Below are 20,131 nucleotides of genomic sequence, written 5' to 3'. Positions count from 1 at the left end.
CCAATTGATTGAAACGGTGCCAGCGCATTTCCCGATCGCCATGGCCGACTCGCGCTACAACCAACGCGGAGTGTCCGCGGGCAAAGAAGATGTGCACAATGCCATCAAGAACGTGGACAAAGGTCTGTTTCCTCAAGCATTTTGCAAGATTGTGCCGGACTACCTCTCTGGAGACGACGAGTATTGCATCGTAATGCATGCCGATGGCGCTGGCACAAAGTCGTCCTTGGCGTACATGTACTGGAAGAAGACGGGTGACTTGAGCGTGTGGAAGGGCATTGCCCAAGATGCATTGATCATGAACATCGACGATCTTCTGTGCGTTGGCGCGACGGACAAGATTCTGTTAAGCTCCACGATCGGCCGGAACAAGCAGTTGGTTCCTGGTGAAGTCATCTCTGCCATTATCAACGGCACGGAGGAGCTCTTGGCGACGTTGCGCAGCCAAGGCATTGGCATCCATTCGACTGGCGGGGAAACGGCCGACGTCGGTGATCTGGTATGTCGTGCCACGACTCGAAGAGGTGTAGGAACTGACATGGGATTGGCAGGTGCGCACGATCATCGTGGATTCGACCGTCGTCTGCCGCTTGAAGCGCAGTGACGTCATTTCCAACCACACGATTCAGGCTGGGGATGTCATCGTGGGTCTGGCGTCGTTCGGCCAAGCCACGTACGAAACGGAGTATAACGGCGGGATGGGCAGCAACGGGCTCACATCCGCCCGTCATGACGTGTTTGCACACACATTGGCGACCGAATTCCCCGAAAGCTTTGACCCTAGCGTCCCCGACGCGTTGGTGTACTCTGGTAAGGCGATCGTAGTTCCCCAAAAGATGTGTTCGTCGATGGAATCGATGATACTTTGGCGGGAGAGGCAGAGCTCATCCAGTGAACACGGCGTAGGCACCAAGACCCTCACGGACAACGTACCTGGCGCGCCGTTGAACGCGGGCAAGTTGGTGCTGTCCCCGACACGTACGTACGCGCCCATCATTAAGGCCATCTTGGACAAAGTGCCTCGGCGAAACATTCACGGCATGGTGCATTGCTCCGGCGGCGCGCAGACGAAGGTGCTCCACTTCATCCAAGACGTCCACGTCATCAAGGACAACTTGTTTGAAACACCACCTCTCTTTGCGCTCATCCAAGCCGAATCCAAGACGCACTGGAAGGAAATGTACCAAGTGTTCAACATGGGCCACCGCATGGAGCTGTACGTTCCAGCGGATGTCGCCGCCGACATCATCACGATCTCCAACTCATTTGGAGTCGACGCCAAGATCGTCGGTCGAGTGGAAGCCCACACTGGGAAAAAGGTCACGATCGTGTCGCCCCATGGCACGTTTGAGTACGAGTAAACCCGAACGAAAAAAGCAGCAATTTCTGGGTCGGCTTGCTCTCGTTGCGTACACTGGAGCCAGTCAAATACATCCTTTCCAGCTAAACGACCACGTCGTGCAGGGAATCAATCAGCAAGTAAGCGACGAAAACACATGGACGCCATTCTCATCGAAACTACATCCGTCCTTCATGGTGGATTATAAAAACGATGGCGAGTGGGTCGCATTTTTAGAGCCTTCCACCACCGGTGATGCTACCTTCCGACGGCGATTCCAAATGCACAGCTTGGAACCGTTCGTTGCTCACCCGGATTTCCTCTTCGCTGTCTTCGTACTCGACAGTCTGGTCTTCTTCGTCCATGTCGACTTCGGGGACGACAAACTTTGTGCCCCCGCCAAGATGGTGCGTGCCGTGGCCAGTCACGTCGAGATCGTCCGCCGTCACCGAACACGAGTGCAGCGTAATATGGGGCGTGGGGCCCACGGCGTCCGGGTTCTTCGACCACACTTTCCATCCATCTTCCGGTGGAGTATCATCATGGACCGTACACAAGCAGTAGTAATAATCGACGTCCGTCATCGTACCCAGCGTTTGACGGTTGTCCGCGTGCGAGATGTACCACCGGTGGGTCTTGCTGGGCATTTCACATCGAAACAGTGTGTACTCGACGTGGTTGATGGGGCTCGTCATACAAAACACGGGGCACCCGTCATGGCGTTGGTGCTGCTGCATCGAGTACACGCCATTCACGGGGGCAAACCCAGCGTCCGACACCGTGTAGCTCTTCTCATCCGGGGTGAACGGCACATGCAACAGTTCACCCAGTGCCATCAACGTCTCCAACTTGCCTGGATCGCGGTACAACACGGCCACCCGACCGCCCAAACTTGGCTTCAAACTTTCCACACGAAGCCACTCGTAGGTCCAGACCCAGTCGGTGACACGAGCTTGTAGCCACCGGCCGACACTCGGGACTTTGTGCAGATCCATCAAGATGGTAATATACCTGTAGATAAACAGTGCCGGCGCCGTGCCATACTGCGAGTAGACCTTTACGCGATCGGTCGCTGCCACGAGCAGCGAATACGTCGTTTGCACTATTGTCAACTCGATCAGCGACGCGGCGTTCGCTTCGTCGAACGTGAGCAGTTGCGTCAAGATCAGCACGGCCGCGTCCACAATTGGTTGTCCTTTCCAACCCAATTCCGCATGATACAATGCTGCCAACACGCTCTTGATCACAAGTGTGGATGTCGCAGCATTGCCCAAGCTCACTCGCACGAGCAACTCCGCGACCGCTTCAGCGTCTTCTTCCAGTGCCACTTCGATAAACACCTCGTGGACGATGGCTTCACGACACAACGGAGGAAGGTGTTGCAGCAATAGGGCCGCAGGTTCCAGGGCCTGTACCGCGGGCGGTCGTTGGAGATTTTCTCGGAAACCATGGGCTTTCAGGTCGCTCAACACTTGCTTGGATGTCGTGGCAGCGAGTTCCGTATAATATTCGAGCCAAGCGTCCAAATCCAACCGCGGCCACTTGGCTAAGATCGCTTTGATTTTCTTGGCCGTGAGCTTGGCGGTCGCGACAGTCGTGCCACAAACGCGGAAATATTTCTGCAGCTCTTTCACACCCATTATGCCGTCGACGGAATATTCTTCAAAGAGCAGGGCAAACGCACTTCTGGCCCGTACACTCAGGATGATCTTGGGAAATGGATTCTGAGCGGTGGGACGGGTCTGTTCTGCCAAGAGCGGCTCGGGCGAGTTTCGTGTCAAGCCCAAGAGTGCGCCGATGGCGTCAAACAATGCCTGGCACTCCAAGGGGGTCTCCCCCGCAGGGCCGTACGCTTGCACCAGTCGCGGGTACGACCGCGCACCGAGTAACACATGTATCAATCGACTCACCATTTGATACCGCTGTAGGCGTTCGCGAATCACCGGAGACAACGTCGCAATGTTGTGGACCAGCGTGAAATATTCATCGACGAGAGGGGGCACACACCAGTCTGCGATGCGCGTGCTCAATTGGGTCAGCGCAGTGTCATGGTTGGGGAACGCAGCCACGGCGGTCGCAGCGCGGGAGAGGAGTCTCGCGACCGTTTGACGGGCATTCGGGTCGGGGCATTCCGTAAAGAACATCGAGAGATCCGGTGCTTGCAAGAGCCATGTGGCAAATTCTGGGCACGTAACAAATCCGTCGTGGAATAGGGACAGCCATCGTCCAAATCCTTTCTTGTCACGATACCGCAGCACGATGGCCAGGACGAATTGCATTCCAAGTTGAAGCCACTTGAAGTCGGTCGATCGAGCGGTCACGATCTGCTTGATGAATTCGTCAAACGCCGTGTCAAACACGTACGAGTGTCGTAGAAAGAGATCGTTGGCAGCCCACACTTGCTGCGCGATCGGGTTCGTGTTGATCGCAGCATTCACAACGGGTGGAAAGGCAAGAGACGGCGGCGGAACCACACTCACTTTTTCGTAAAACAGCATCAGCGCGTTGCTAAACACCTCCATCTCCATTGTGTTGCTCACACCATTCCACGACGACGTTCGTTTTTGCATCCCACCAAAGCATTCGGCTTCAATGTTGGCCGGGTCAAACAGCGTCACGTCTTCGTCGTCGTACTTGAACCATTTCCCCACAGCTTGGTCTTTGATGAACGAGTAGTAGTGGCCGCCCTGGGCAACTCCTGCATGGACGAGGACCCCGCGCAGATGATACGTGTATTCGGCGTCGTCCTTGTCGGCGTGTTCTGCCATGTTGACGTCCTTGGTTTCGTTGTCATCATCGTTGTCGTCGTCGGATTTTTCCTCGAGGCCGTGCTTTGTGTACGGCTTCATGTTGAGCTCCAGCGGGAACGAGCATCGATTGTTCAGTTTCACTGTTTCAAACGTGGCATAATCCAAGTCGAAGCGCTTCAAGTGTAGCACGAGCAACTGGGGCAACGCGCCAAAGCACGTGCGTCGGATAGCAGCTTTCTTTTCGCCACACAATTCGCACTCGACCTTGTTGTCGCCGTCCATAAGCTCGCCCTCGACAAATGCCGAGAGCGACTCTTCAATACTCTCCTTGCCTCTGATTTGCAACTCGAGGCGAATGAACGCTTCTTCACGTTCGAAGCGGTGGCCACATCCCTTTGGCAACTTTTGTGAAATCAACTTGCCACCCAAGTGCGACTGCAAACACGCCGCGCCTTGAGGGGTTTTGCCCAGTCCAATTTCCAACCGATCGAGCAATTTATCGCAAAACTCACTCGCGTCGTTTTGTTGGTACACAGAGAATTCCAAGTTCAAGCACTTGCACGCTTCCACCTAAACGCCAACAACCATGAATGTGCATTCGACTTTCCTATTCATCAGAACACTATATTGCGTGAATGTACCAGTGCTTTCGGGTTGTAATATCGCATCTCGCTCTCCTTAAGGTACCAAAACGTGCGCTGGACCTGTCGCAAGACTTCGACAGTCGCATCGTCGCCTTGCAACGCCGGGGGCAACAACGTCACTCGACTCATTGCTTCTTTGCCCCACAGTTTGAGCCGAACGTCAGTGCTACCTTCATCGTACTTAATGAGGTGAAACTTGGTCTGGGGGTCGTATCCCGTTATGACCGCCTCAAACGATCGGCCGTTGTTTGCTTCATTCATAATCCGTCGCCCGATCAAGCTCGTGGGGTTGGTTTGCACCAACTGCTGAAGGTTCAATTCGGATTCTGGAATCTCGGGAAATCTGTCGAGCGGAATTTCGGCCGCCAACAGCCCTTGTCGAATCGGAGGGTACATGAACATTTGCTGCAAAAACGAATTCATGTAGCACGAGCACCCCTGGTTCTTCAAGCCGACGTGGTCGTCAGGCCCACGCGCGATCACGTTCACTTCTTGGCCCCACGACGCGTTCGTACTCTTCGTCGTTTCGATCAGCGACGATAGCTTCGCGTGCAATTCTGTCGCATGGATCGACGCGAGTTGCGCGACGACTGCGTACGCTGCTTTGCGTGTCTCGGGCGTGGCGCACAAGCACTTCGTCCCGGACGCAAACAAGCACTTGTCGTACGCAACATTGAGAATCTGCTGGCGTGCCCGTGCCGACAACGTCGGTTGGACGCACATGGTTTGCAAAATCGTCAGTGAACCCAACAGAACCGAGTTGGACATGGCCGGCTGAAAGAGACCGACGAGCGCTGCCTCGAGCTCCTCGACGTGGTCGGGGTTCATTTGAGGTACCAAAAACTTCAGCAGAGCAAACAATTGAGTGCCCCGGTCGCTGTCGATGGGGAGCGAATGTTGGAGCGCCTGGAGGGCAGGCGTGATGAGCTGCATCACATTGGGCTGCGTTTGCAACGTTGCAAACCATTGGACTCGTATTTGTTCCTCAGGATGCAGCAAAGTTGATTGCATCGGCCACGGATCCGGGAGCTGAAAGGGCATGTGGACAGAAATTGCTTGCATGATTTGGAGAGCATCGATCACAATGCGAGGAGAAAGAGCTGTGCGCAGCACAAGCGCACTGAGTTGGGTCATGAGCGAGGCAACTTGACCCGCCGACATGTGGACCGACTTAGACGACGAGCTGCTGGCGTCTAGCACGCAAAACTTGACCAGTCGAATCGCCACCGCCATTCCGTGTTCGTTCACGCGATTTTCAAACAGAAAATGTACCACTTGGTCCAGGCCGTACTTAATAAATGACGCCACATATGCAGGGGACGCTTGGCCGTGAACGGGCATGAGGCACCCGTCAATAATCTCGAGCACGTACACAGCTTTGTGGTACGATGTGTTGTACGTCAACCATTTCTGCAAGCTTTCCGAGCGCTCAAGGGGCTGTGACACCAGATCGAGGAGGTTCGTTTGGGTCGGTAAGTTTGCGATGACATCCAGGACAATTGCATGGGTCTCGGTATCTTGCTTCTCCTGGTATCGATCGAGCAGCCCAAACAACACGTCAAAGTATGACTCGCACTGGGAAAGCAGGGTGCCGAGGTGATGCGGCTGGCCGGCAGACGCAGAGTCGGCCCCGGTGAAGTCCTTGGTGACGTAAGTTTGAAACAGCACAATCGTGACTTCGACGCTCGGCTTACTGTCTTGCATGAATTGTGGAAACTCGCTGAGCGTTTTCCCGTCACCAATCAACGGCGCGCCTTGCACGAGCAACTTTGTTTGGGTCAATGGATGGCGCAGCTGCGCTTCCACCAACTGCCGCACGCTGCCAAGAGTGTTGTTCGAGGACACATGGAGCGTAAATGGTGGAATTTTCTCGAGCATCGACGAAGGCATGCGCTGCACCACGCACTCGAGGGTCAAAGGCGCACCACGTGAACGCTTGCCGTGCAATACCGCGGCGCTGATCGGGCTCTGGTTCATGTACCCCGTGAGCAAATGCATACAATGCTGGACGACGTGGACGTCGGAGGAGGACCGTTTGAGCACGTCAAACACGTGCTGGAGAAAATGCTGGGTTGCTTTGTCCGCGAGAGTGCTGTCGACTTGAACGTACACGTTCAGGAGCTCCACGATTGCTGACTTGGACACGTTGGGGAGGCCGTAGATGGCCATTTCCCACAAGGCGTCGAGGCCGATTAGCGCCTCAAACGACAAAATCCGACGAATCGAGTTGTTCGTCGTCGACCGAATCAAGTAGTGGTGATGGGCATTGATCCCGATAAAATACATGAGGAAACACGCAAATCCAGACTCGCTCAGCGCGCTAAAGTCTGTTTCCTTCGGGTTGCAGATCAAGTCGTTGAAGATGTACTCGCAAACGGCCACATTGAACGGTGCGACGTTGTCTTGGGCGAAAACGCTCGACTCGGCGAGAAACAACCAGCACAAGTCGCGGTAAACGCTGCCACCTTGCTTGGACAGCACAGTCCAGAGGGATCGCACTTGGGCTTGGGTCATTTCGAGGGCGTGCGATTTGCCGTAGATGTAATGGATGAGGTCGAGACGGTGGCGCAGGGCGGACTCTATCGTTTGGCGCTGGACAAACGCAGCCAATTCGTCGAAGAGCAGCTGTACGAGACCGTACGTCGAGTTGACCTTGTCGACGATGCCACCGCTGGCGCTGCCGTCGGACGACGACTCAAAGAGCACTTTCAGGAGCTCCAAACTCCGCGTCGTGGCCACTTCTTGTTCTGCACTCAACTGCGCGCCGATCGTTTGCGCCGACACGCGGAGAACGTCAATGCATTCTTTGACAAATAGCCAGCGCTCCTTTTCGCCAGATGGACTTTGCAAACCTGTTTGAAACAATTCGACGACTTCCGAAGTGCTACAAGCATCTTTGGCCTGCGGGTCGGACGAGTTTTGAATTCGCCAAATCAAACGCAAGCACATGACCGTGACGGTGGTGTTGACCCGGTGGAGCACAGTGCGGTATGTCGCAGCCAACTTGTCGACAAACAGCGCAACGTCACTTAGCGCTGAGGCCGGTTGGCTGAGCAAAAACGACAAAAACGACGCTACTTGCGCGTCGTTCAAGTACACAAGCATCGACGTAACCACCAACGTGTGAATTTCCGTCACGAGCGATTCTTCCTTGCCGGTTGCCGAGGTCCATATATGCTGGAGGCGGTCGTCCGTGAGCTGTCCAGCTTCAGCCAAGAAGCGCAGCAACGACGCACTTCGCACGACAATTTCTCGATGCATGCGGTCACCGAAGATTTCATTCAGCAGTTTCTTCTCTTCGACAAATGCCAGGACGCGCTGATCCAAACGCGTGGGGTCGGCGGGTATACACTCGGCGGCTCGAATTGGAATCAACAGCGGACTCGGGCCAATGCCTTGGCCCGTCGGTACCCAATGCGACAACGGCGGAATGATCTCGTCCCCAGCAGATGGATGGTGGTAGTAGTCGATGTCTTGGTCTGTGCCGGGTTGGGCTTGATCTGCCTCAGACAGGAACCACATCTTGGACCCATTCTTCATCGTACAGCAAAACAACGTCATGGGGTGCGGCGTCACAGGGGAAGGATGATGGCGGTGCGAGGACACTGCATTGATTTCTTGTTTGATGTATGTTCCAGGCACGGGCAACGTGGACGACGGAGTGGCTGGTATGACCAATTTGTACACGCCATTCACAATGTCTGACCCTGCTCCCGTGACTTGATACGACACGGGCAGGGGCGTCGATCGCCGTGCAAGTTGGACGACGGAGCCCAACTGCTCAAACCCGAACAACCGTTGTGGCAACGAAGTGGATTCAATGAATCGTCCGATCACGTCCAAGACCGCGTCCTGCAGCGCCAGTGCATCGTCTTTGGTTTTTTCTAGCTCGATGAACCGCTGGATTAAGTGCAGCATGTGCCCAATTGAGTCGGTCGGCTCCTTCTTCAACTCAGCCGCCGGCAACACGAGCAGCAACGACAACACAGCTTGAAGCAGCCGATGGATACACATCGGGTCAACTTGGCCGCGAACATCGTATAGCCCTTGAAGGAGCAGCTTCAGGTCGTCCATGGGCACAGTCTGGAGAAACGCGACGCCCTTGTCGGCGTCGACAACGTACTGCTCGAGCGTTTGAGTCAACATGGAAAACCCATGGCCTTCATTGAAGAGGGCAAGGCACTGCATCCGGACTTCGGGACACCCCGAGGGCGACTTGTTCCAGTATTGTCCCATCATGTGGTGGGACACACTCGAGCCTCGGAATTCCTTGTAAAAGTGCTTTTGCTTGTTGAGAATCAACGCCATGTGCGATAAGTACGTGAGGCGACAAGACGGTGGCGATTGGGGGTTCTGGATTTGTGCCAGACAGAGAACTGTACCCTTGGTTAGCGTGCGGATGACACAATTCTTCTCGTTGACTGCCATCTTTGACGTCCTAGTCGTGCAGGAAGGTGAGATCCATGGGTGATTTGGCGACAGGGACAGTACATTTGATCGAGCATGATGTTGACAACTTGAGCAAAGCACAGTTGCAAGAACTCTTGCGTCTCAGGTTCGTGCAAGTGGGCATGAGCAATTTCGAACGAGTTCACGGCGTTGTGCCACCCGACAGTTGCCTGCTTTCGCAAATCTTCGTACACGATGCGTAGGAGTTGGCTCTGTTGAGGGTTCAACGGAAGTCCTGTTGCTGCATCCATGTGGGAGGTGGAGGGGTCTTGTAGGAGACGTCGGCGCTTGTCCGACTCGTTGAGTTGTGTCGTCGACGATGACTTGGGGACGTTGGAGGAAACAGACGATGAATCAGATGACGTGTCGGGTTCCATTCGTTTGTGACTGTTGCTTGGACTTGGTGTAGACGACGTCACGATGGAAATGGCACTGTCACGAGTGTTTTTCCTCGTGATGTCAACGGGAATGCAGCGCTCGAGTGTGCTCGACGCGGCGACTGCTGATTTCATACATCGTCACGCTCAGTTCTCTTGCACGTTTGTGGAGCATGAATTGCGCAGCATCATACCTGTATAGATAGAGATGTTCTTGACCGATCGAACACTCGTGGACAGCCCTTTCCGTGGAGAGAAGTGGCGGTCGATGCAGAAGCGGCGGTGGATTGCTCCCTCGTTACAACAGTCAAGATGCGATCACCAGCCGGGGACGTCAAATAAAATAAAATATGCACATTGCGTTATACAAACTCCAAGATAAATCCCACAAGGGCCACACACTTTCATCATTTTATTGTTGAAAGGGCATTGTTCTAAACGATGTCGTGCACTGTTTCAAACACAGAATCCATACTTTACTTCTATTGGTAAAGATTTTGTTTTAAACAGATGGAAGAGTGATGGTCTTTTCGCCCAAGTTCGCGATCTTCGCTCCACGGTCGGGCCGACCCTCAACGCGCCGAGACACCGCCATCGCCTTTCAGTGGGAAGCTTGGCGGGAATGGAGTTCTCGTACAACACGTCATGTTACGAGGCTTCCACTGTCATTAGCCGACAAATGACGGACCTATTGACGACATGGCGCGTTTCATTGACTGCATTCACTTGGCGAATCAACGCCACATCACGGCGATCGTAGCAATGCAACCGCTAGCTCCCCGCTGTCTTGTGTGGATAGCTATGAGCGCATGACACTGCGCAAATGCTTCACGAACGCCTTCGAGTTGGCGCGGTGGCCTGGTCCGTGCCCCAACCTTCGTCGAATTGAAAGAAAATGATTGGATGATGAAGAGTCGATTGGACCAATCCGAGGCGTCCATGGAGCGAATTGAAGGAAAATGGTTGGAGGAAGAGTCGTCGATTGGACCAATCCGGGGCTCCCATGGATGCAACCACACTCGACCGAAGAAGGTCGCCATGAACACTAGAGGCGTGGCAGCAGCGACCGACCCTGCAACAGAGTACGATGACACAACTGAAGACGGTCTCCACGACGGGGTTCCCTTGTTCGCGCCAGATGGTGGTCGCATTTCGACGGTATATCAGTCTCCCGCCAATGTGTCACCGACAAAAGCAATCTACATTGACCGGTTCTACGGCGACGGGTCATTCTTGAAATTGCTACAGGAAACGCTACAAAAGAACGCTGGCATGCTCAAGGACGGTTTAGTCAAGTTGGCGCTAACTCCTGTCGCAATAGCGTACCTGAACGATCGTTTACACACGACGTTGTGCCCCAAACGAGCGACGGTACAGTTGTTCGTCACGTCTCCCATAACTTTACAATTTAAGGACAACAGCGGGCGAATTGACGGATGGACAATCCGAGGAACAACAAACTCGCAATCGTTTCGCCGCGTACTGTCCCCACGGAAGAGCGACGCCTTCAACGACCCCGACGTCGCCCCCGTGGGGCACTTGGACGTCTTGAAGCTATCGACTCTACTGACGGAGATAACATGCATCAAAGTGACTGGAACCCCCGATCAAACGGTCGTTCATTTCAACATCTTTCCCCGCTTGAAGCGTATTGAGTTGCTTCGGACGTCTATGGTGGTGTTGGATCAACTGGCTTGCTTTACGATGCAGCTGGAGGTGTGTTCCGGTCGTGGCTTAGCACTGCATTTACCAAAGACATCGTGTGCTCTCGACCGCACGTAGGTTTTACACGTCACGGAATGCGTCATGCAATCGCCACTGGACGTGTTGCGCCACGGGGGGTCATGGTCGCGCTTGACGATGTTGAAGATTGTTCACTCGGACCTGCGAGAATGGTTCCCTGACGAAGTATGTTGCTCTCGCGATCGTTTCACTCAAGTTGCCGTGCTTGTTTGCAAGTTGTACAGCTCCCCTTAACCGATTTGGGCTAGATGCTTCGGGTGTCTGCGATACAACAGCTCGACCTCTCCAACAACCGGCTGGCCCAACTACACACACTTCCAGCCCGGTCCAATTTGCAGCGAGCTATCCTCAGCCACAACCGCCTCAAGCTATTATCGCTCCCAGAGCCGTATCCAAAGCTGACGTGGCTGGCGCTGGATCACAACGCTTTCGAGTCCCTGCGATCATTACCGTGGTCAAATCTCGTCATGCTCGAAGTATTGCGAGTTGTTTCGACCACCTCGTCACCCAACATGTTGTTGTAGCACCTGGATGTATCGTTCAACTGCTTGAACGACTTGGCCGACGTCAGTGTATTGAATCAACTTGAGCACTTGCGCACACTAAAGTTGATGGGGAATCCTATGGCGGCTGTTCCAGACTACCGCCGCCAAGTATGCTATTGTCTCTGCGCATCGTGTCGCATGACCACGGCCCTGATCTAGGTATTGTTTTACTTGGGAGATGTCGTTGAGCTCGATCAAGTTGCCTGGACGTGGACAGAACTCGACAGCATGCGGTTTTCACGCCACAACAAAGGTATTGTTCTCGCTGTGGGACGGTGACGGAACGAACTCGTGTCATTCCAGGCACGACTGGCCCACTGACATATCCGCTGCTTCCATCGAAACCAATGCAAATGCAAGCTCGCATGGTCCAAATTCAAGAGCCGCCGGCGCCCTACCTCTCGATGATTCGAAAACCCAGAGCTCACAGCGCAGCATTCAGCGAAGGCAGCATGGTCTCGAGCGTAGGTCGGACAAGTGTCGCCTCAGGTAATTCATGTCAATCCCTCGTGGAATCTTGACAAGGCGTGGCAGAATGTGAGGTGCCGATGTCACCAGCGTCGTCCAGGCAGCGGGCGTTGTCGTACCACGTCGATGAATTCCTTCGTGATTTGGCCGATGAAATGGACCCAGACGTCGACGACATGCCCGTGAGTTGCTCTGTAGTTGCTCGGCATGAAACTGTGACACACCTGTACTAGGTCGAGTTCGAACACGTGATGCCCCCGACAACACCCGGCATGATCGTCACGATCTTTTTGTCGATGGAGCAAGCAGACTCGCTTGACTTACCTCTGAGCCGCGAAGGGCTCACGGGGCTCGTCCACGTCACGGTATCTTGTATCGATGGCATGTACAACTGCCATGACTCCCGCATCGAAAGTAGCCGACCAAGTTAATGGAATACTTACCCGGCGGCGGCGTCATTCAGCGGCATCGGGCGCATCTGTTGTGCATGGCCGTCTTCACCACGAACGATGCGCACCACATGACGATTCAACTGGGCTTTCGCCATCGCCCCACCGTCGCGTACAAGGTAAGAGAATTTTCTGTCAGGGTGGTCGTTGTGCGGAAGAGCTGTCTACAGGTGTCGGACACAGCGACGGCGGTGAAATTGGTCCGAGCTATGCATGAAACCCTGGCGGACAAATCCAACTTGGTGGCGTTCAAGTGCAAAGCGTGTGGGGCGCTGGTAATATCGAGGGAGAGGCTGTCGAAAAGTAAGATGGACGTGCTGGTGGTCTTGGCCGTGCAACAGTGCTGGATCTGCAAGAGTTCGAACGGCCGGGAATACGCGGCCGAGACCATCCCCCAGTGCTATCTCGACCTGGGGCTTGATGTGGTGGATACTGCGCTGCCAACGACGCCATTTCTTGGCCCACATGCCAACAGAGGTGGGTTTGGTCGGAACGACGTGTGCGTGTGTGTGAACAGAGTTGTAGAGTTCTACATTGACGCAGAGTACGACGACGGCGGATTTGTCGGAGGTCGCGACGAGATCATTTGGGTCGTCACCGACACGTTTATGAAGGAAGTTAAGGTGGCAGCAAACGACGTAGCGCCAGAAGACGACAACGGTTCGACCGACGTGATGGCGGCGACGTACCGACGGTGGTGCGGAACATAGAACGTGCAGTGGCATCCATGAAACACGCTCAACCAGACACCCCTAATCGATCGAAATTCCTGGATTCATCGAGGGTTCCGTGCTTCATGCAGACATTCGTTGCGAGAGCATTGCTTTGTCATCTTCACAGCGAAAATCCTGGAGAAAAGAGGAAAACATTTATATTTCACATCACTGCGTAGGCACGGATTAGTGTCCAGTGTGGAAGAATGGAATTCGATCGTACGGGCATGTGCTTTGATGAGCAGCCCATGCATTGATGCAGTGAGCATGGTAGCTGTGTCCACATGGCAGGCGGCACAAAGAACGAACCTGCGATCGACTGGTGGGCGTCATCGCTTCAAGGCAAATGGCGCACTCTTGGGTGGCTTGAATGAAGCCCCGAACTTCTTCGGTGCTACTGATGGTTCGTGGTTGAATGTGGGTCATCATTCGCTTGATCTGTCGGGCATGACGGCGGGTACGGCGACGATAGAACGCTTCCAGAATCTGGTCTGCTGAACGATGGCTCGTGGTGATTGGGGGTGGCGGATGGGTTTGCGCTAGCTTACGCGGCCCAACGTCCCCAAGAAGCGTAGCAATGTGGTCATGTATCCGCTGCGGCGTGGAGCATGGCACCGTTGTCGTTGTTGGCGGTTGCATCTTTCCGATCGCCATAACAAGCCAGCACCAAGTGCAGAAAGTATACAACGCTTTCATTGGTCAATGACTTTTCTGCGATTGAATTGGTTAAAATTCGCCGCAGTTGGACATCGAAACGGATGCCAACGTTCGTTCGCAAATTCTACCTTGACCTCCGACGCGCCAAATCCTGTTGGTGTGCGAAGAAATCAATCCATATTCATGATGGACCCGTTGGCGCTGCGATCGCTCTTGGGAATATAATCATCGCTTGCGACAGCATCTTCCGTTGCAATGTTCTCTATGATGCTGTGGTCCCACGCGCAAAGACACCGTGTTTTCGTGCAAAATGAAGCGACATTATGGTAATTGTTCCTCATGTCATCACTAGCCAAGTCGAGGCATCAACGAGATACAAAGGTATGTTCTATGGCCCACGCAATGAGTGGATGGGGTGTTGGTCGATCCGTCCAAAAGGTGCAATGGTCGAACCTTTATGGCGGCATGGTGAGGTGGACTCCTCCTTCAGCCCACACCCATTGATGGCCTCGACCGCGACACCTTTTGGCGCGAACGGTGCTGCGCATACAAGCGTGGGAAGCGTGGGTTGCGTCCGTGGTGGTCAAGGCTTGAGTGGACGAAGTTTGACTGAACCATACATTTTGACCAATCAAATGCGAGAACGAATGGAAAACGACGGAGAATGATGGTAGTGAACATACCACTGTCGTAGAGAATGATTTTCGAACACGGCGAGGCGGCGATCGGTGGATCATGGATACGTGACCATTCTCACATTTGACACCTTCCCCGAAAACATCCATGGCGCATCCACACCAATCCACAGCGTTGCCGCGCCGATGTGTTGTCTGCAAAGGCATGGACGCAATCGTTTTGCTTGAGTCGTGCGGCCACGCATTCCACTCGCGGTGCATCTTCGACTGGCCGGTGCTCGCGTGCGAAGTGTGCCATACACCGAGCGACTCCATCGCGCTTGTTGGACGATGCCGATCAACCACGAACCCATCATCACCCACGTCGTCCAGCACTTCGTCGCCGATGAGCACTCGCCGCAACTGGGGCGATGCCGAGCATGAATACTGCTTGCTCCTCATGGAGCTGTTCAAGGAAGGATGCCTTCCGTTGAAGCAGGGCATGCACCTCCGCCAGACTCTCGCGATGCTCCTGAACTGCAACCCCATGCGCATCACGAAGAAGTTTAAACAACAGGACACCCTCGGCAAGCAAACGTATGTGTACCACCCGACGCCGAACGGCGCCAACTACAAGCGCCACGTCCAGCGTCAGAAGCAAATTACGACACTACGCGACGCGTTTTATTGGCAACTCAAGTTGCACAGCGGACAACCGATGGAAGCGATGCGTGAAGCGGAGACCGAATTTTGGATCAAACACCTGGTGGGGTTTGGTGCGATGATAGGGCAGGCGATGTCTTCTACAATCGTTGTCCCCTCTACGCCACCCACGCCAACCCCAATGCACTGGGAGCAGCAACCGCACGAGACCGCCATGGACGTCGGTAGCGCCATGACGATCGACTGCACAATTGGCCTGTACGAGCCATGCATGAGTCAAATGGAATGGGAGGTCGTCGAAGAATTGAAGGCTCAAGACGTGGACCCGTTGCCCTGGTCTGGACACAGTTTGCACGACGAGTTTGGCGACTCCAACGACATCACGATGGGGAGCTTTTTCATGGACAGAATCACGGTCGACGACTCGATCTGGCAGTGTTAGCATTCAGTATTTATTCCTTAAGCATATTTGTGTTCCTTTCAGCATACTGCATGAGTTGACCACGATCCAAGCTCACGCAGCCAGCCAGAAAACTTGTGGCCACGACGTTCGGGGAAAAGCTATGTCTCTTGGCGCTCGTGGGGTTCGTACAACGGATTACAGAATTGCACTTCACTCGCATGGACATCGCACTATCATACTCGCTCCCGACTGCGTCCAGTGGAACGAAAACGATTTCCACGTGCGGATTCCAGGCGAGAGGAAGGCCATGCATGCCTCACTCATGCAGCATCGAAATCTCTAGATTCGACCGCACAGCAGCGGCGACGAAGCCCAGGGTAGAAGTTTTGGTCTGGCATGTTTGGCTCGTCCAACAAGGCGTACGCGGCGCAGGGCCCCACCATCGGGACATTCGCGGCATGGGGAAAGAGGGCGTGACACCTCGGGTGCTTCTTCCTGCCATGGGCTGGGAAGGAGGTGAGATGCCCCTGCACCGAGGGAGGAGTAACCTCTACAGTGTACTCGGCGTATGCAGGCGCGACGGCATACAGATCAACGTGGGGCGGTGTGCCAGCCAAATCTTCCGTTTCAACTGCCTCGTGGTCAGATCAAACGCCCATGGCGAGCGGTCCAGCCGTGGTGGAGGCCAGCGGTGTGCCTCTATATATAGGCGATCTTGGGCGACATTTTATCATCGAGCCAGAAATCCATTTTCGCCCACTGGCTAGACATGCCATCCATCGACTGCGAGTCCAAGCACGCGGCCGACGATTTGGACAATGCGTCCGACTACACGAGCGACGACGGCAGCGACACCGACTCCAGGCATGGCGCACCGTACGGCCCGCGCCTGACATCTCGGCGCAACACAGGTAAAATCCATTTCTTGGCTGAGGCTGCAAGCGCCTCGTCATGCCATCCCGTCGACCGAATTCGTTGTGATCACCGTGCGTGCATGGTCGGTAGTCATGGCGACGCCGTTGCATCTGGAACGAGGATGGACGCCTCCGCAGTACCCAAAGAGCGCAAGCGACCGCGCCGACATCCGCCAAACCATTCGACACAACTGCCTCTTCGCCAACTTAGATGAACAAGCCATGTCCGTCATGATCGATGCCATGCAGCGGTTCCAGTTCAAGCGAGGTAAACCTCAACCGCATGGGCATCCCGACGAGGGCCAAGCGCACGAGATGGCTGAGGACCTCCCTAGGCGCGGTACTCATTCATCAAGGCGACGAAGGCGATCAATTCTTCGTGCTGGCGTCTGGGTCCGCTGATGTCTATATTGACGGCCACCGTGTCGGGGGATTGGAAGCCGACACGACGACCAACTTTTGCGGAGAGCTTGCCCTTCTCTACGACTCGCCACGAGCGGCCACAATCAAGGCAACCTCCGATATCGTTGCTTGGGGCCTCGATCGCGTCACGTTCAAGAAGGTACTGAAGGACGAGAACGAATGCTCCTCACGAGAGCGTGCGATGGCGAGATCAGGTGCTCATGGACACAACCATCAAGCAGCGAAAGCTCTACGAAGCGTTCATCGACGAAGTGCCCATCTTGTCCGAGCTGACCAAGTATGAGCGCCTGACACTTGTCGATGCCCTGCGACCAGTACGGCGATGAATACGCGTTTTCAATCTCTTCGACCGTGGCATCCTCACGAGTTGCTTCTCGCGGAACAGGTCTTCGTCGAAGAGGGTCAGTTGATCTTGGAGGAAGGCAGCCAGAGCAATGACTTTTACATCATTTCGGACGGCGAAGTCACATGCACCAAACGCGGCGAAGAGGTATGTGCAGCTGGAGATTGTAGATTCATTCTGGAGCACTCACGGTGCCGTCGATCATGAGGTGTCGAGGCGACTGGGCAGTGGCGATTACTTTGGTGAGATCGCACTCCTCAGCGACGAAGTTCGGCAGGCCACGGTAGTTTCGATGTCGTGCTGTGCCACCTTCATGCATGTGGATCGACATTAGGTGACGGCCGCGCGAGACACCACGGTCCTTGTTGTAGACCGCAGCACCTTCAAACGGCTCTTGGGTCCTCTCGAATCCAAACTGGCCAAGAACGTCGAGCTGTACGACCAATATGTCCGCCAGCGAAAGTAGAAGCATCCCATCTTCGCCACGTTAAGGAATGAGTCTCTTTGCTCACCGCCCACGCAACGTCATCAGTCCGCCGCACGTTCATCCGCTCGTAGCGCCGCCTTCGACGGACTTGCTCTACCATCGCTGGTGTGATTGCCACAACTCTTTTGAACGGAATGCAATCGTGTGCAGCCATTCCAAGGTGCTGCCGCTACACAACAACATTGACGCCTTTCATGTAAAGCCGACTCAACCTGATGTAGATCCCAGCACGCCATCGCTTTATCCGCACAACCAATGCATGGGAAGCGAACGCATGCTGTGGAATTCCATCCTGGATCGATGTTGGTTCACACAAGGTTGCATCGTCCTTGCAAACATTTTTCGACCCTTCCACGCTGTCGGTAGCGTTTGCATCGGGCACTCCAGCGTGTCGCGCGACGTGCGCTCGTATCGAGGATAATTTACATGTCGAGAGGGCTCAACTAGCTAGCGACAAGCAAATGCCGTCGCAGTTGGTGTCGACGTACGGGTAGTACTTTTTGTCGGGCACGTCTTCGAGGCAGATGCCCATGTCGAGACCATTCTTGGCAAACTGGATCGTCTTGGCTTGGCGGTTGTACACAATTGTAAGGATGTCACCGTCGGCAAATGTTTGGCCCCGCGGGGAGTCTTCAAAGAGGTGGCCGCGGCTCACTTCGCCAGAGCAAATGTTGTACGACACGACAGAGTCGACGTCGCCGTCCGGTTTGAACGCTTCCAGTCCAATGTACGTTTGCGGCATGACGTTGAGCGTGTTGCCGCGGTTCACGAGTTGGATAGATACACGATCCACTGGACGCTTTGCCTGAATGAATCCGCTTTCGTCGGCGATGGAGAGCGAGAAACTCACTGTCCGTTTGTCTTCCGATATCAATATCGTGCCGTCTGTGATGCCTAGCATGGCGGTGTCAGTAAAGCAAGCAAATGATGCAGTCGAAGTTGTTCCATGCGCCCAAGGATAGGTCCAAAACCTGCAACAGCGCTGCAAAGTGCGATGGGCGATCATGGTGATGGATGACGTACCCACAGAAGCACTAGCGTCCCATTCTAGAACTTCCAGGTTCAAATAGTCGAGAGTCTTCATGAGTCGTTGCTTCTTGAGGGGCGGGAGACCCTCGCAGCTCAAGTCGCCTTCGCGCAAGTACGTCATGACGTACTCGAACAAGGTGGGGTCGGCATCGATGAAATATGCATCTAATCATGACTGGTTGATGGGGGAATACCTCACAATATAGAGGAAGATGCACCATTGTCCAAGTCAGGTTTCCACTTGCTTTGTGAAAGCATCGCGTGGAAGTAACTTCCCTCGTATTTGAGCAGCGTGTCCTTTGGGAGAGCAAAGATGCGCCCGCCAACGTTGAGTTTGACAACCGAGTTAGACAGCTTTTCCATGGCTTCATGGACTCTCTGCTCGACAATGTCCCATTGTCGCTTCTTTTCCATCAACGCGTTCGCTTCTGCGTCAATCTGCGCAGCGGCGCGCTGAACATCCTCAAAGAATGCTTGGAGTTGCGCTGCGTGCTTGTCTGCGAGAATCTTGAGCTCGTTCTGTTGCGCTTCGCGGACCTGGTCCAAGTAACGCGCGTGTTGTTCTTTCATCTGGCGCTCCTCCTGTGCCTGTGTATCCTGGATGCACTTCAGCCGGGTACCGATGGAGCCCGACCCAATACTTGAACTTCCATGCATCTTCACTCGCGAGATATACTGTGTGTGAATGATGCAACATGACCTCGCTTGCGCTGATTGGTCAGACGGCATTGGAAACGCGAAATATCCGGATAATAATATCCGGAGACCCCTTTGCCTCTCTCCCATTGCGGATTTTTCGGCAACAACAGGTGCGACCACCATTGGACAGGTTAACGAATTGTAAAGTGGTTGATTTGGTGGCAATGAATGCTTGGAGTGCCTCACACATTTGCATCCATGGTGAAACTTCTGTGTGTATTTGTGTTGAAGTGTCGTGAAGCAATTACCCCAGTTGATTTGTTGCGATGTGATGACCATGTTTGAAGTTTGAAAAACTCCATACTGATCTCCCCCCCTAATCGAAACGGTCCACTTTATGCTATTTGTACAATCTATAAAACATTGGAGGTATAAACTATTGAAATACACAGCACAACCATTTGAATTTCAAACGTACTTCG

At 54.2% G+C, this 20,131-nt stretch overlaps 6 protein-coding genes across 9 annotated transcripts; 4 read left to right on the top strand and 2 right to left on the bottom strand.

Annotated features, from left to right (window-relative positions):
- The first annotated feature begins 14 nt into the window (after window positions 1-14).
- On the top strand, window positions 15-1,507 carry H310_05308 (hypothetical protein). Its single transcript, XM_008869988.1, has 3 exons — window positions 15-499; window positions 552-810; window positions 907-1,507. The coding sequence occupies exons 1-3, from the start codon at window positions 41-43 to the stop codon at window positions 1,359-1,361; spliced, it is 1,173 nt and encodes a 390-aa protein (XP_008868210.1). The 5' UTR covers window positions 15-40; the 3' UTR covers window positions 1,362-1,507.
- H310_05307 lies at window positions 1,466-9,883 on the bottom strand. 2 transcript variants are annotated; one of them, XM_008869986.1, is made up of 4 exons: window positions 9,754-9,883; window positions 9,225-9,681; window positions 4,731-9,171; window positions 1,466-4,659 (listed from the first exon to the last, which is right to left on the bottom strand). In XM_008869986.1, the coding sequence occupies exons 2-4, from the start codon at window positions 9,557-9,559 to the stop codon at window positions 1,573-1,575; spliced, it is 7,863 nt and encodes a 2,620-aa protein (XP_008868208.1). In that variant the 5' UTR covers window positions 9,560-9,681; window positions 9,754-9,883; the 3' UTR covers window positions 1,466-1,572. The 2 variants fall into 2 exon arrangements, with proteins under 2 accessions (XP_008868208.1, XP_008868209.1); XM_008869987.1 differs by having other exon boundaries at window positions 1,494-4,659; window positions 9,225-9,684; window positions 9,754-9,871.
- Window positions 9,884-10,562: 679 nt separating this feature from the next.
- On the top strand, window positions 10,563-13,539 carry H310_05306. Of its 2 annotated transcripts, none has more exons than XM_008869985.1 (12): window positions 10,563-10,930; window positions 10,981-11,275; window positions 11,342-11,467; window positions 11,551-11,778; window positions 11,827-11,955; window positions 12,007-12,100; window positions 12,151-12,336; window positions 12,382-12,497; window positions 12,549-12,680; window positions 12,734-12,883; window positions 12,935-13,241; window positions 13,290-13,539. In XM_008869985.1, the coding sequence occupies exons 2-12, from the start codon at window positions 11,231-11,233 to the stop codon at window positions 13,472-13,474; spliced, it is 1,698 nt and encodes a 565-aa protein (XP_008868207.1). In that variant the 5' UTR covers window positions 10,563-10,930; window positions 10,981-11,230; the 3' UTR covers window positions 13,475-13,539. The 2 variants fall into 2 exon arrangements, with proteins under 2 accessions (XP_008868207.1, XP_008868206.1); XM_008869984.1 differs by having other exon boundaries at window positions 10,598-10,930; window positions 10,973-11,275; window positions 13,290-13,534.
- A 1,347-nt stretch (window positions 13,540-14,886) lies between these two features.
- On the top strand, window positions 14,887-15,949 carry H310_05305 (hypothetical protein). The gene has a single exon (XM_008869983.1). The coding sequence runs from the start codon at window positions 14,918-14,920 to the stop codon at window positions 15,851-15,853; it is 936 nt and encodes a 311-aa protein (XP_008868205.1). The 5' UTR covers window positions 14,887-14,917; the 3' UTR covers window positions 15,854-15,949.
- A 602-nt stretch (window positions 15,950-16,551) lies between these two features.
- H310_05304 (hypothetical protein) lies at window positions 16,552-18,186 on the top strand. Its single transcript, XM_008869982.1, has 7 exons — window positions 16,552-16,725; window positions 16,820-16,996; window positions 17,064-17,290; window positions 17,346-17,465; window positions 17,537-17,641; window positions 17,703-17,777; window positions 17,829-18,186. The coding sequence occupies exons 1-7, from the start codon at window positions 16,584-16,586 to the stop codon at window positions 17,958-17,960; spliced, it is 978 nt and encodes a 325-aa protein (XP_008868204.1). The 5' UTR covers window positions 16,552-16,583; the 3' UTR covers window positions 17,961-18,186.
- A 130-nt stretch (window positions 18,187-18,316) lies between these two features.
- H310_05303 lies at window positions 18,317-19,680 on the bottom strand. Of its 2 annotated transcripts, none has more exons than XM_008869981.1 (3): window positions 19,229-19,680; window positions 19,005-19,175; window positions 18,317-18,952 (listed from the first exon to the last, which is right to left on the bottom strand). In XM_008869981.1, the coding sequence occupies exons 1-3, from the start codon at window positions 19,665-19,667 to the stop codon at window positions 18,876-18,878; spliced, it is 687 nt and encodes a 228-aa protein (XP_008868203.1). In that variant the 5' UTR covers window positions 19,668-19,680; the 3' UTR covers window positions 18,317-18,875. The 2 variants fall into 2 exon arrangements, with proteins under 2 accessions (XP_008868203.1, XP_008868202.1); XM_008869980.1 differs by having other exon boundaries at window positions 18,317-18,875.
- Window positions 19,681-20,131: the final 451 nt, after the last annotated feature.

Source organism: Aphanomyces invadans (genome assembly GCF_000520115.1).
Source record: "Aphanomyces invadans strain NJM9701 unplaced genomic scaffold supercont1.9, whole genome shotgun sequence".
In the NCBI taxonomy this organism is placed as follows: Eukaryota; Oomycota; class Saprolegniomycetes; order Saprolegniales; family Verrucalvaceae; genus Aphanomyces; species Aphanomyces invadans.
Note: the sequence above shows the minus strand (reverse complement) of the source record. Positions and strands in the feature narration are given on the sequence as shown.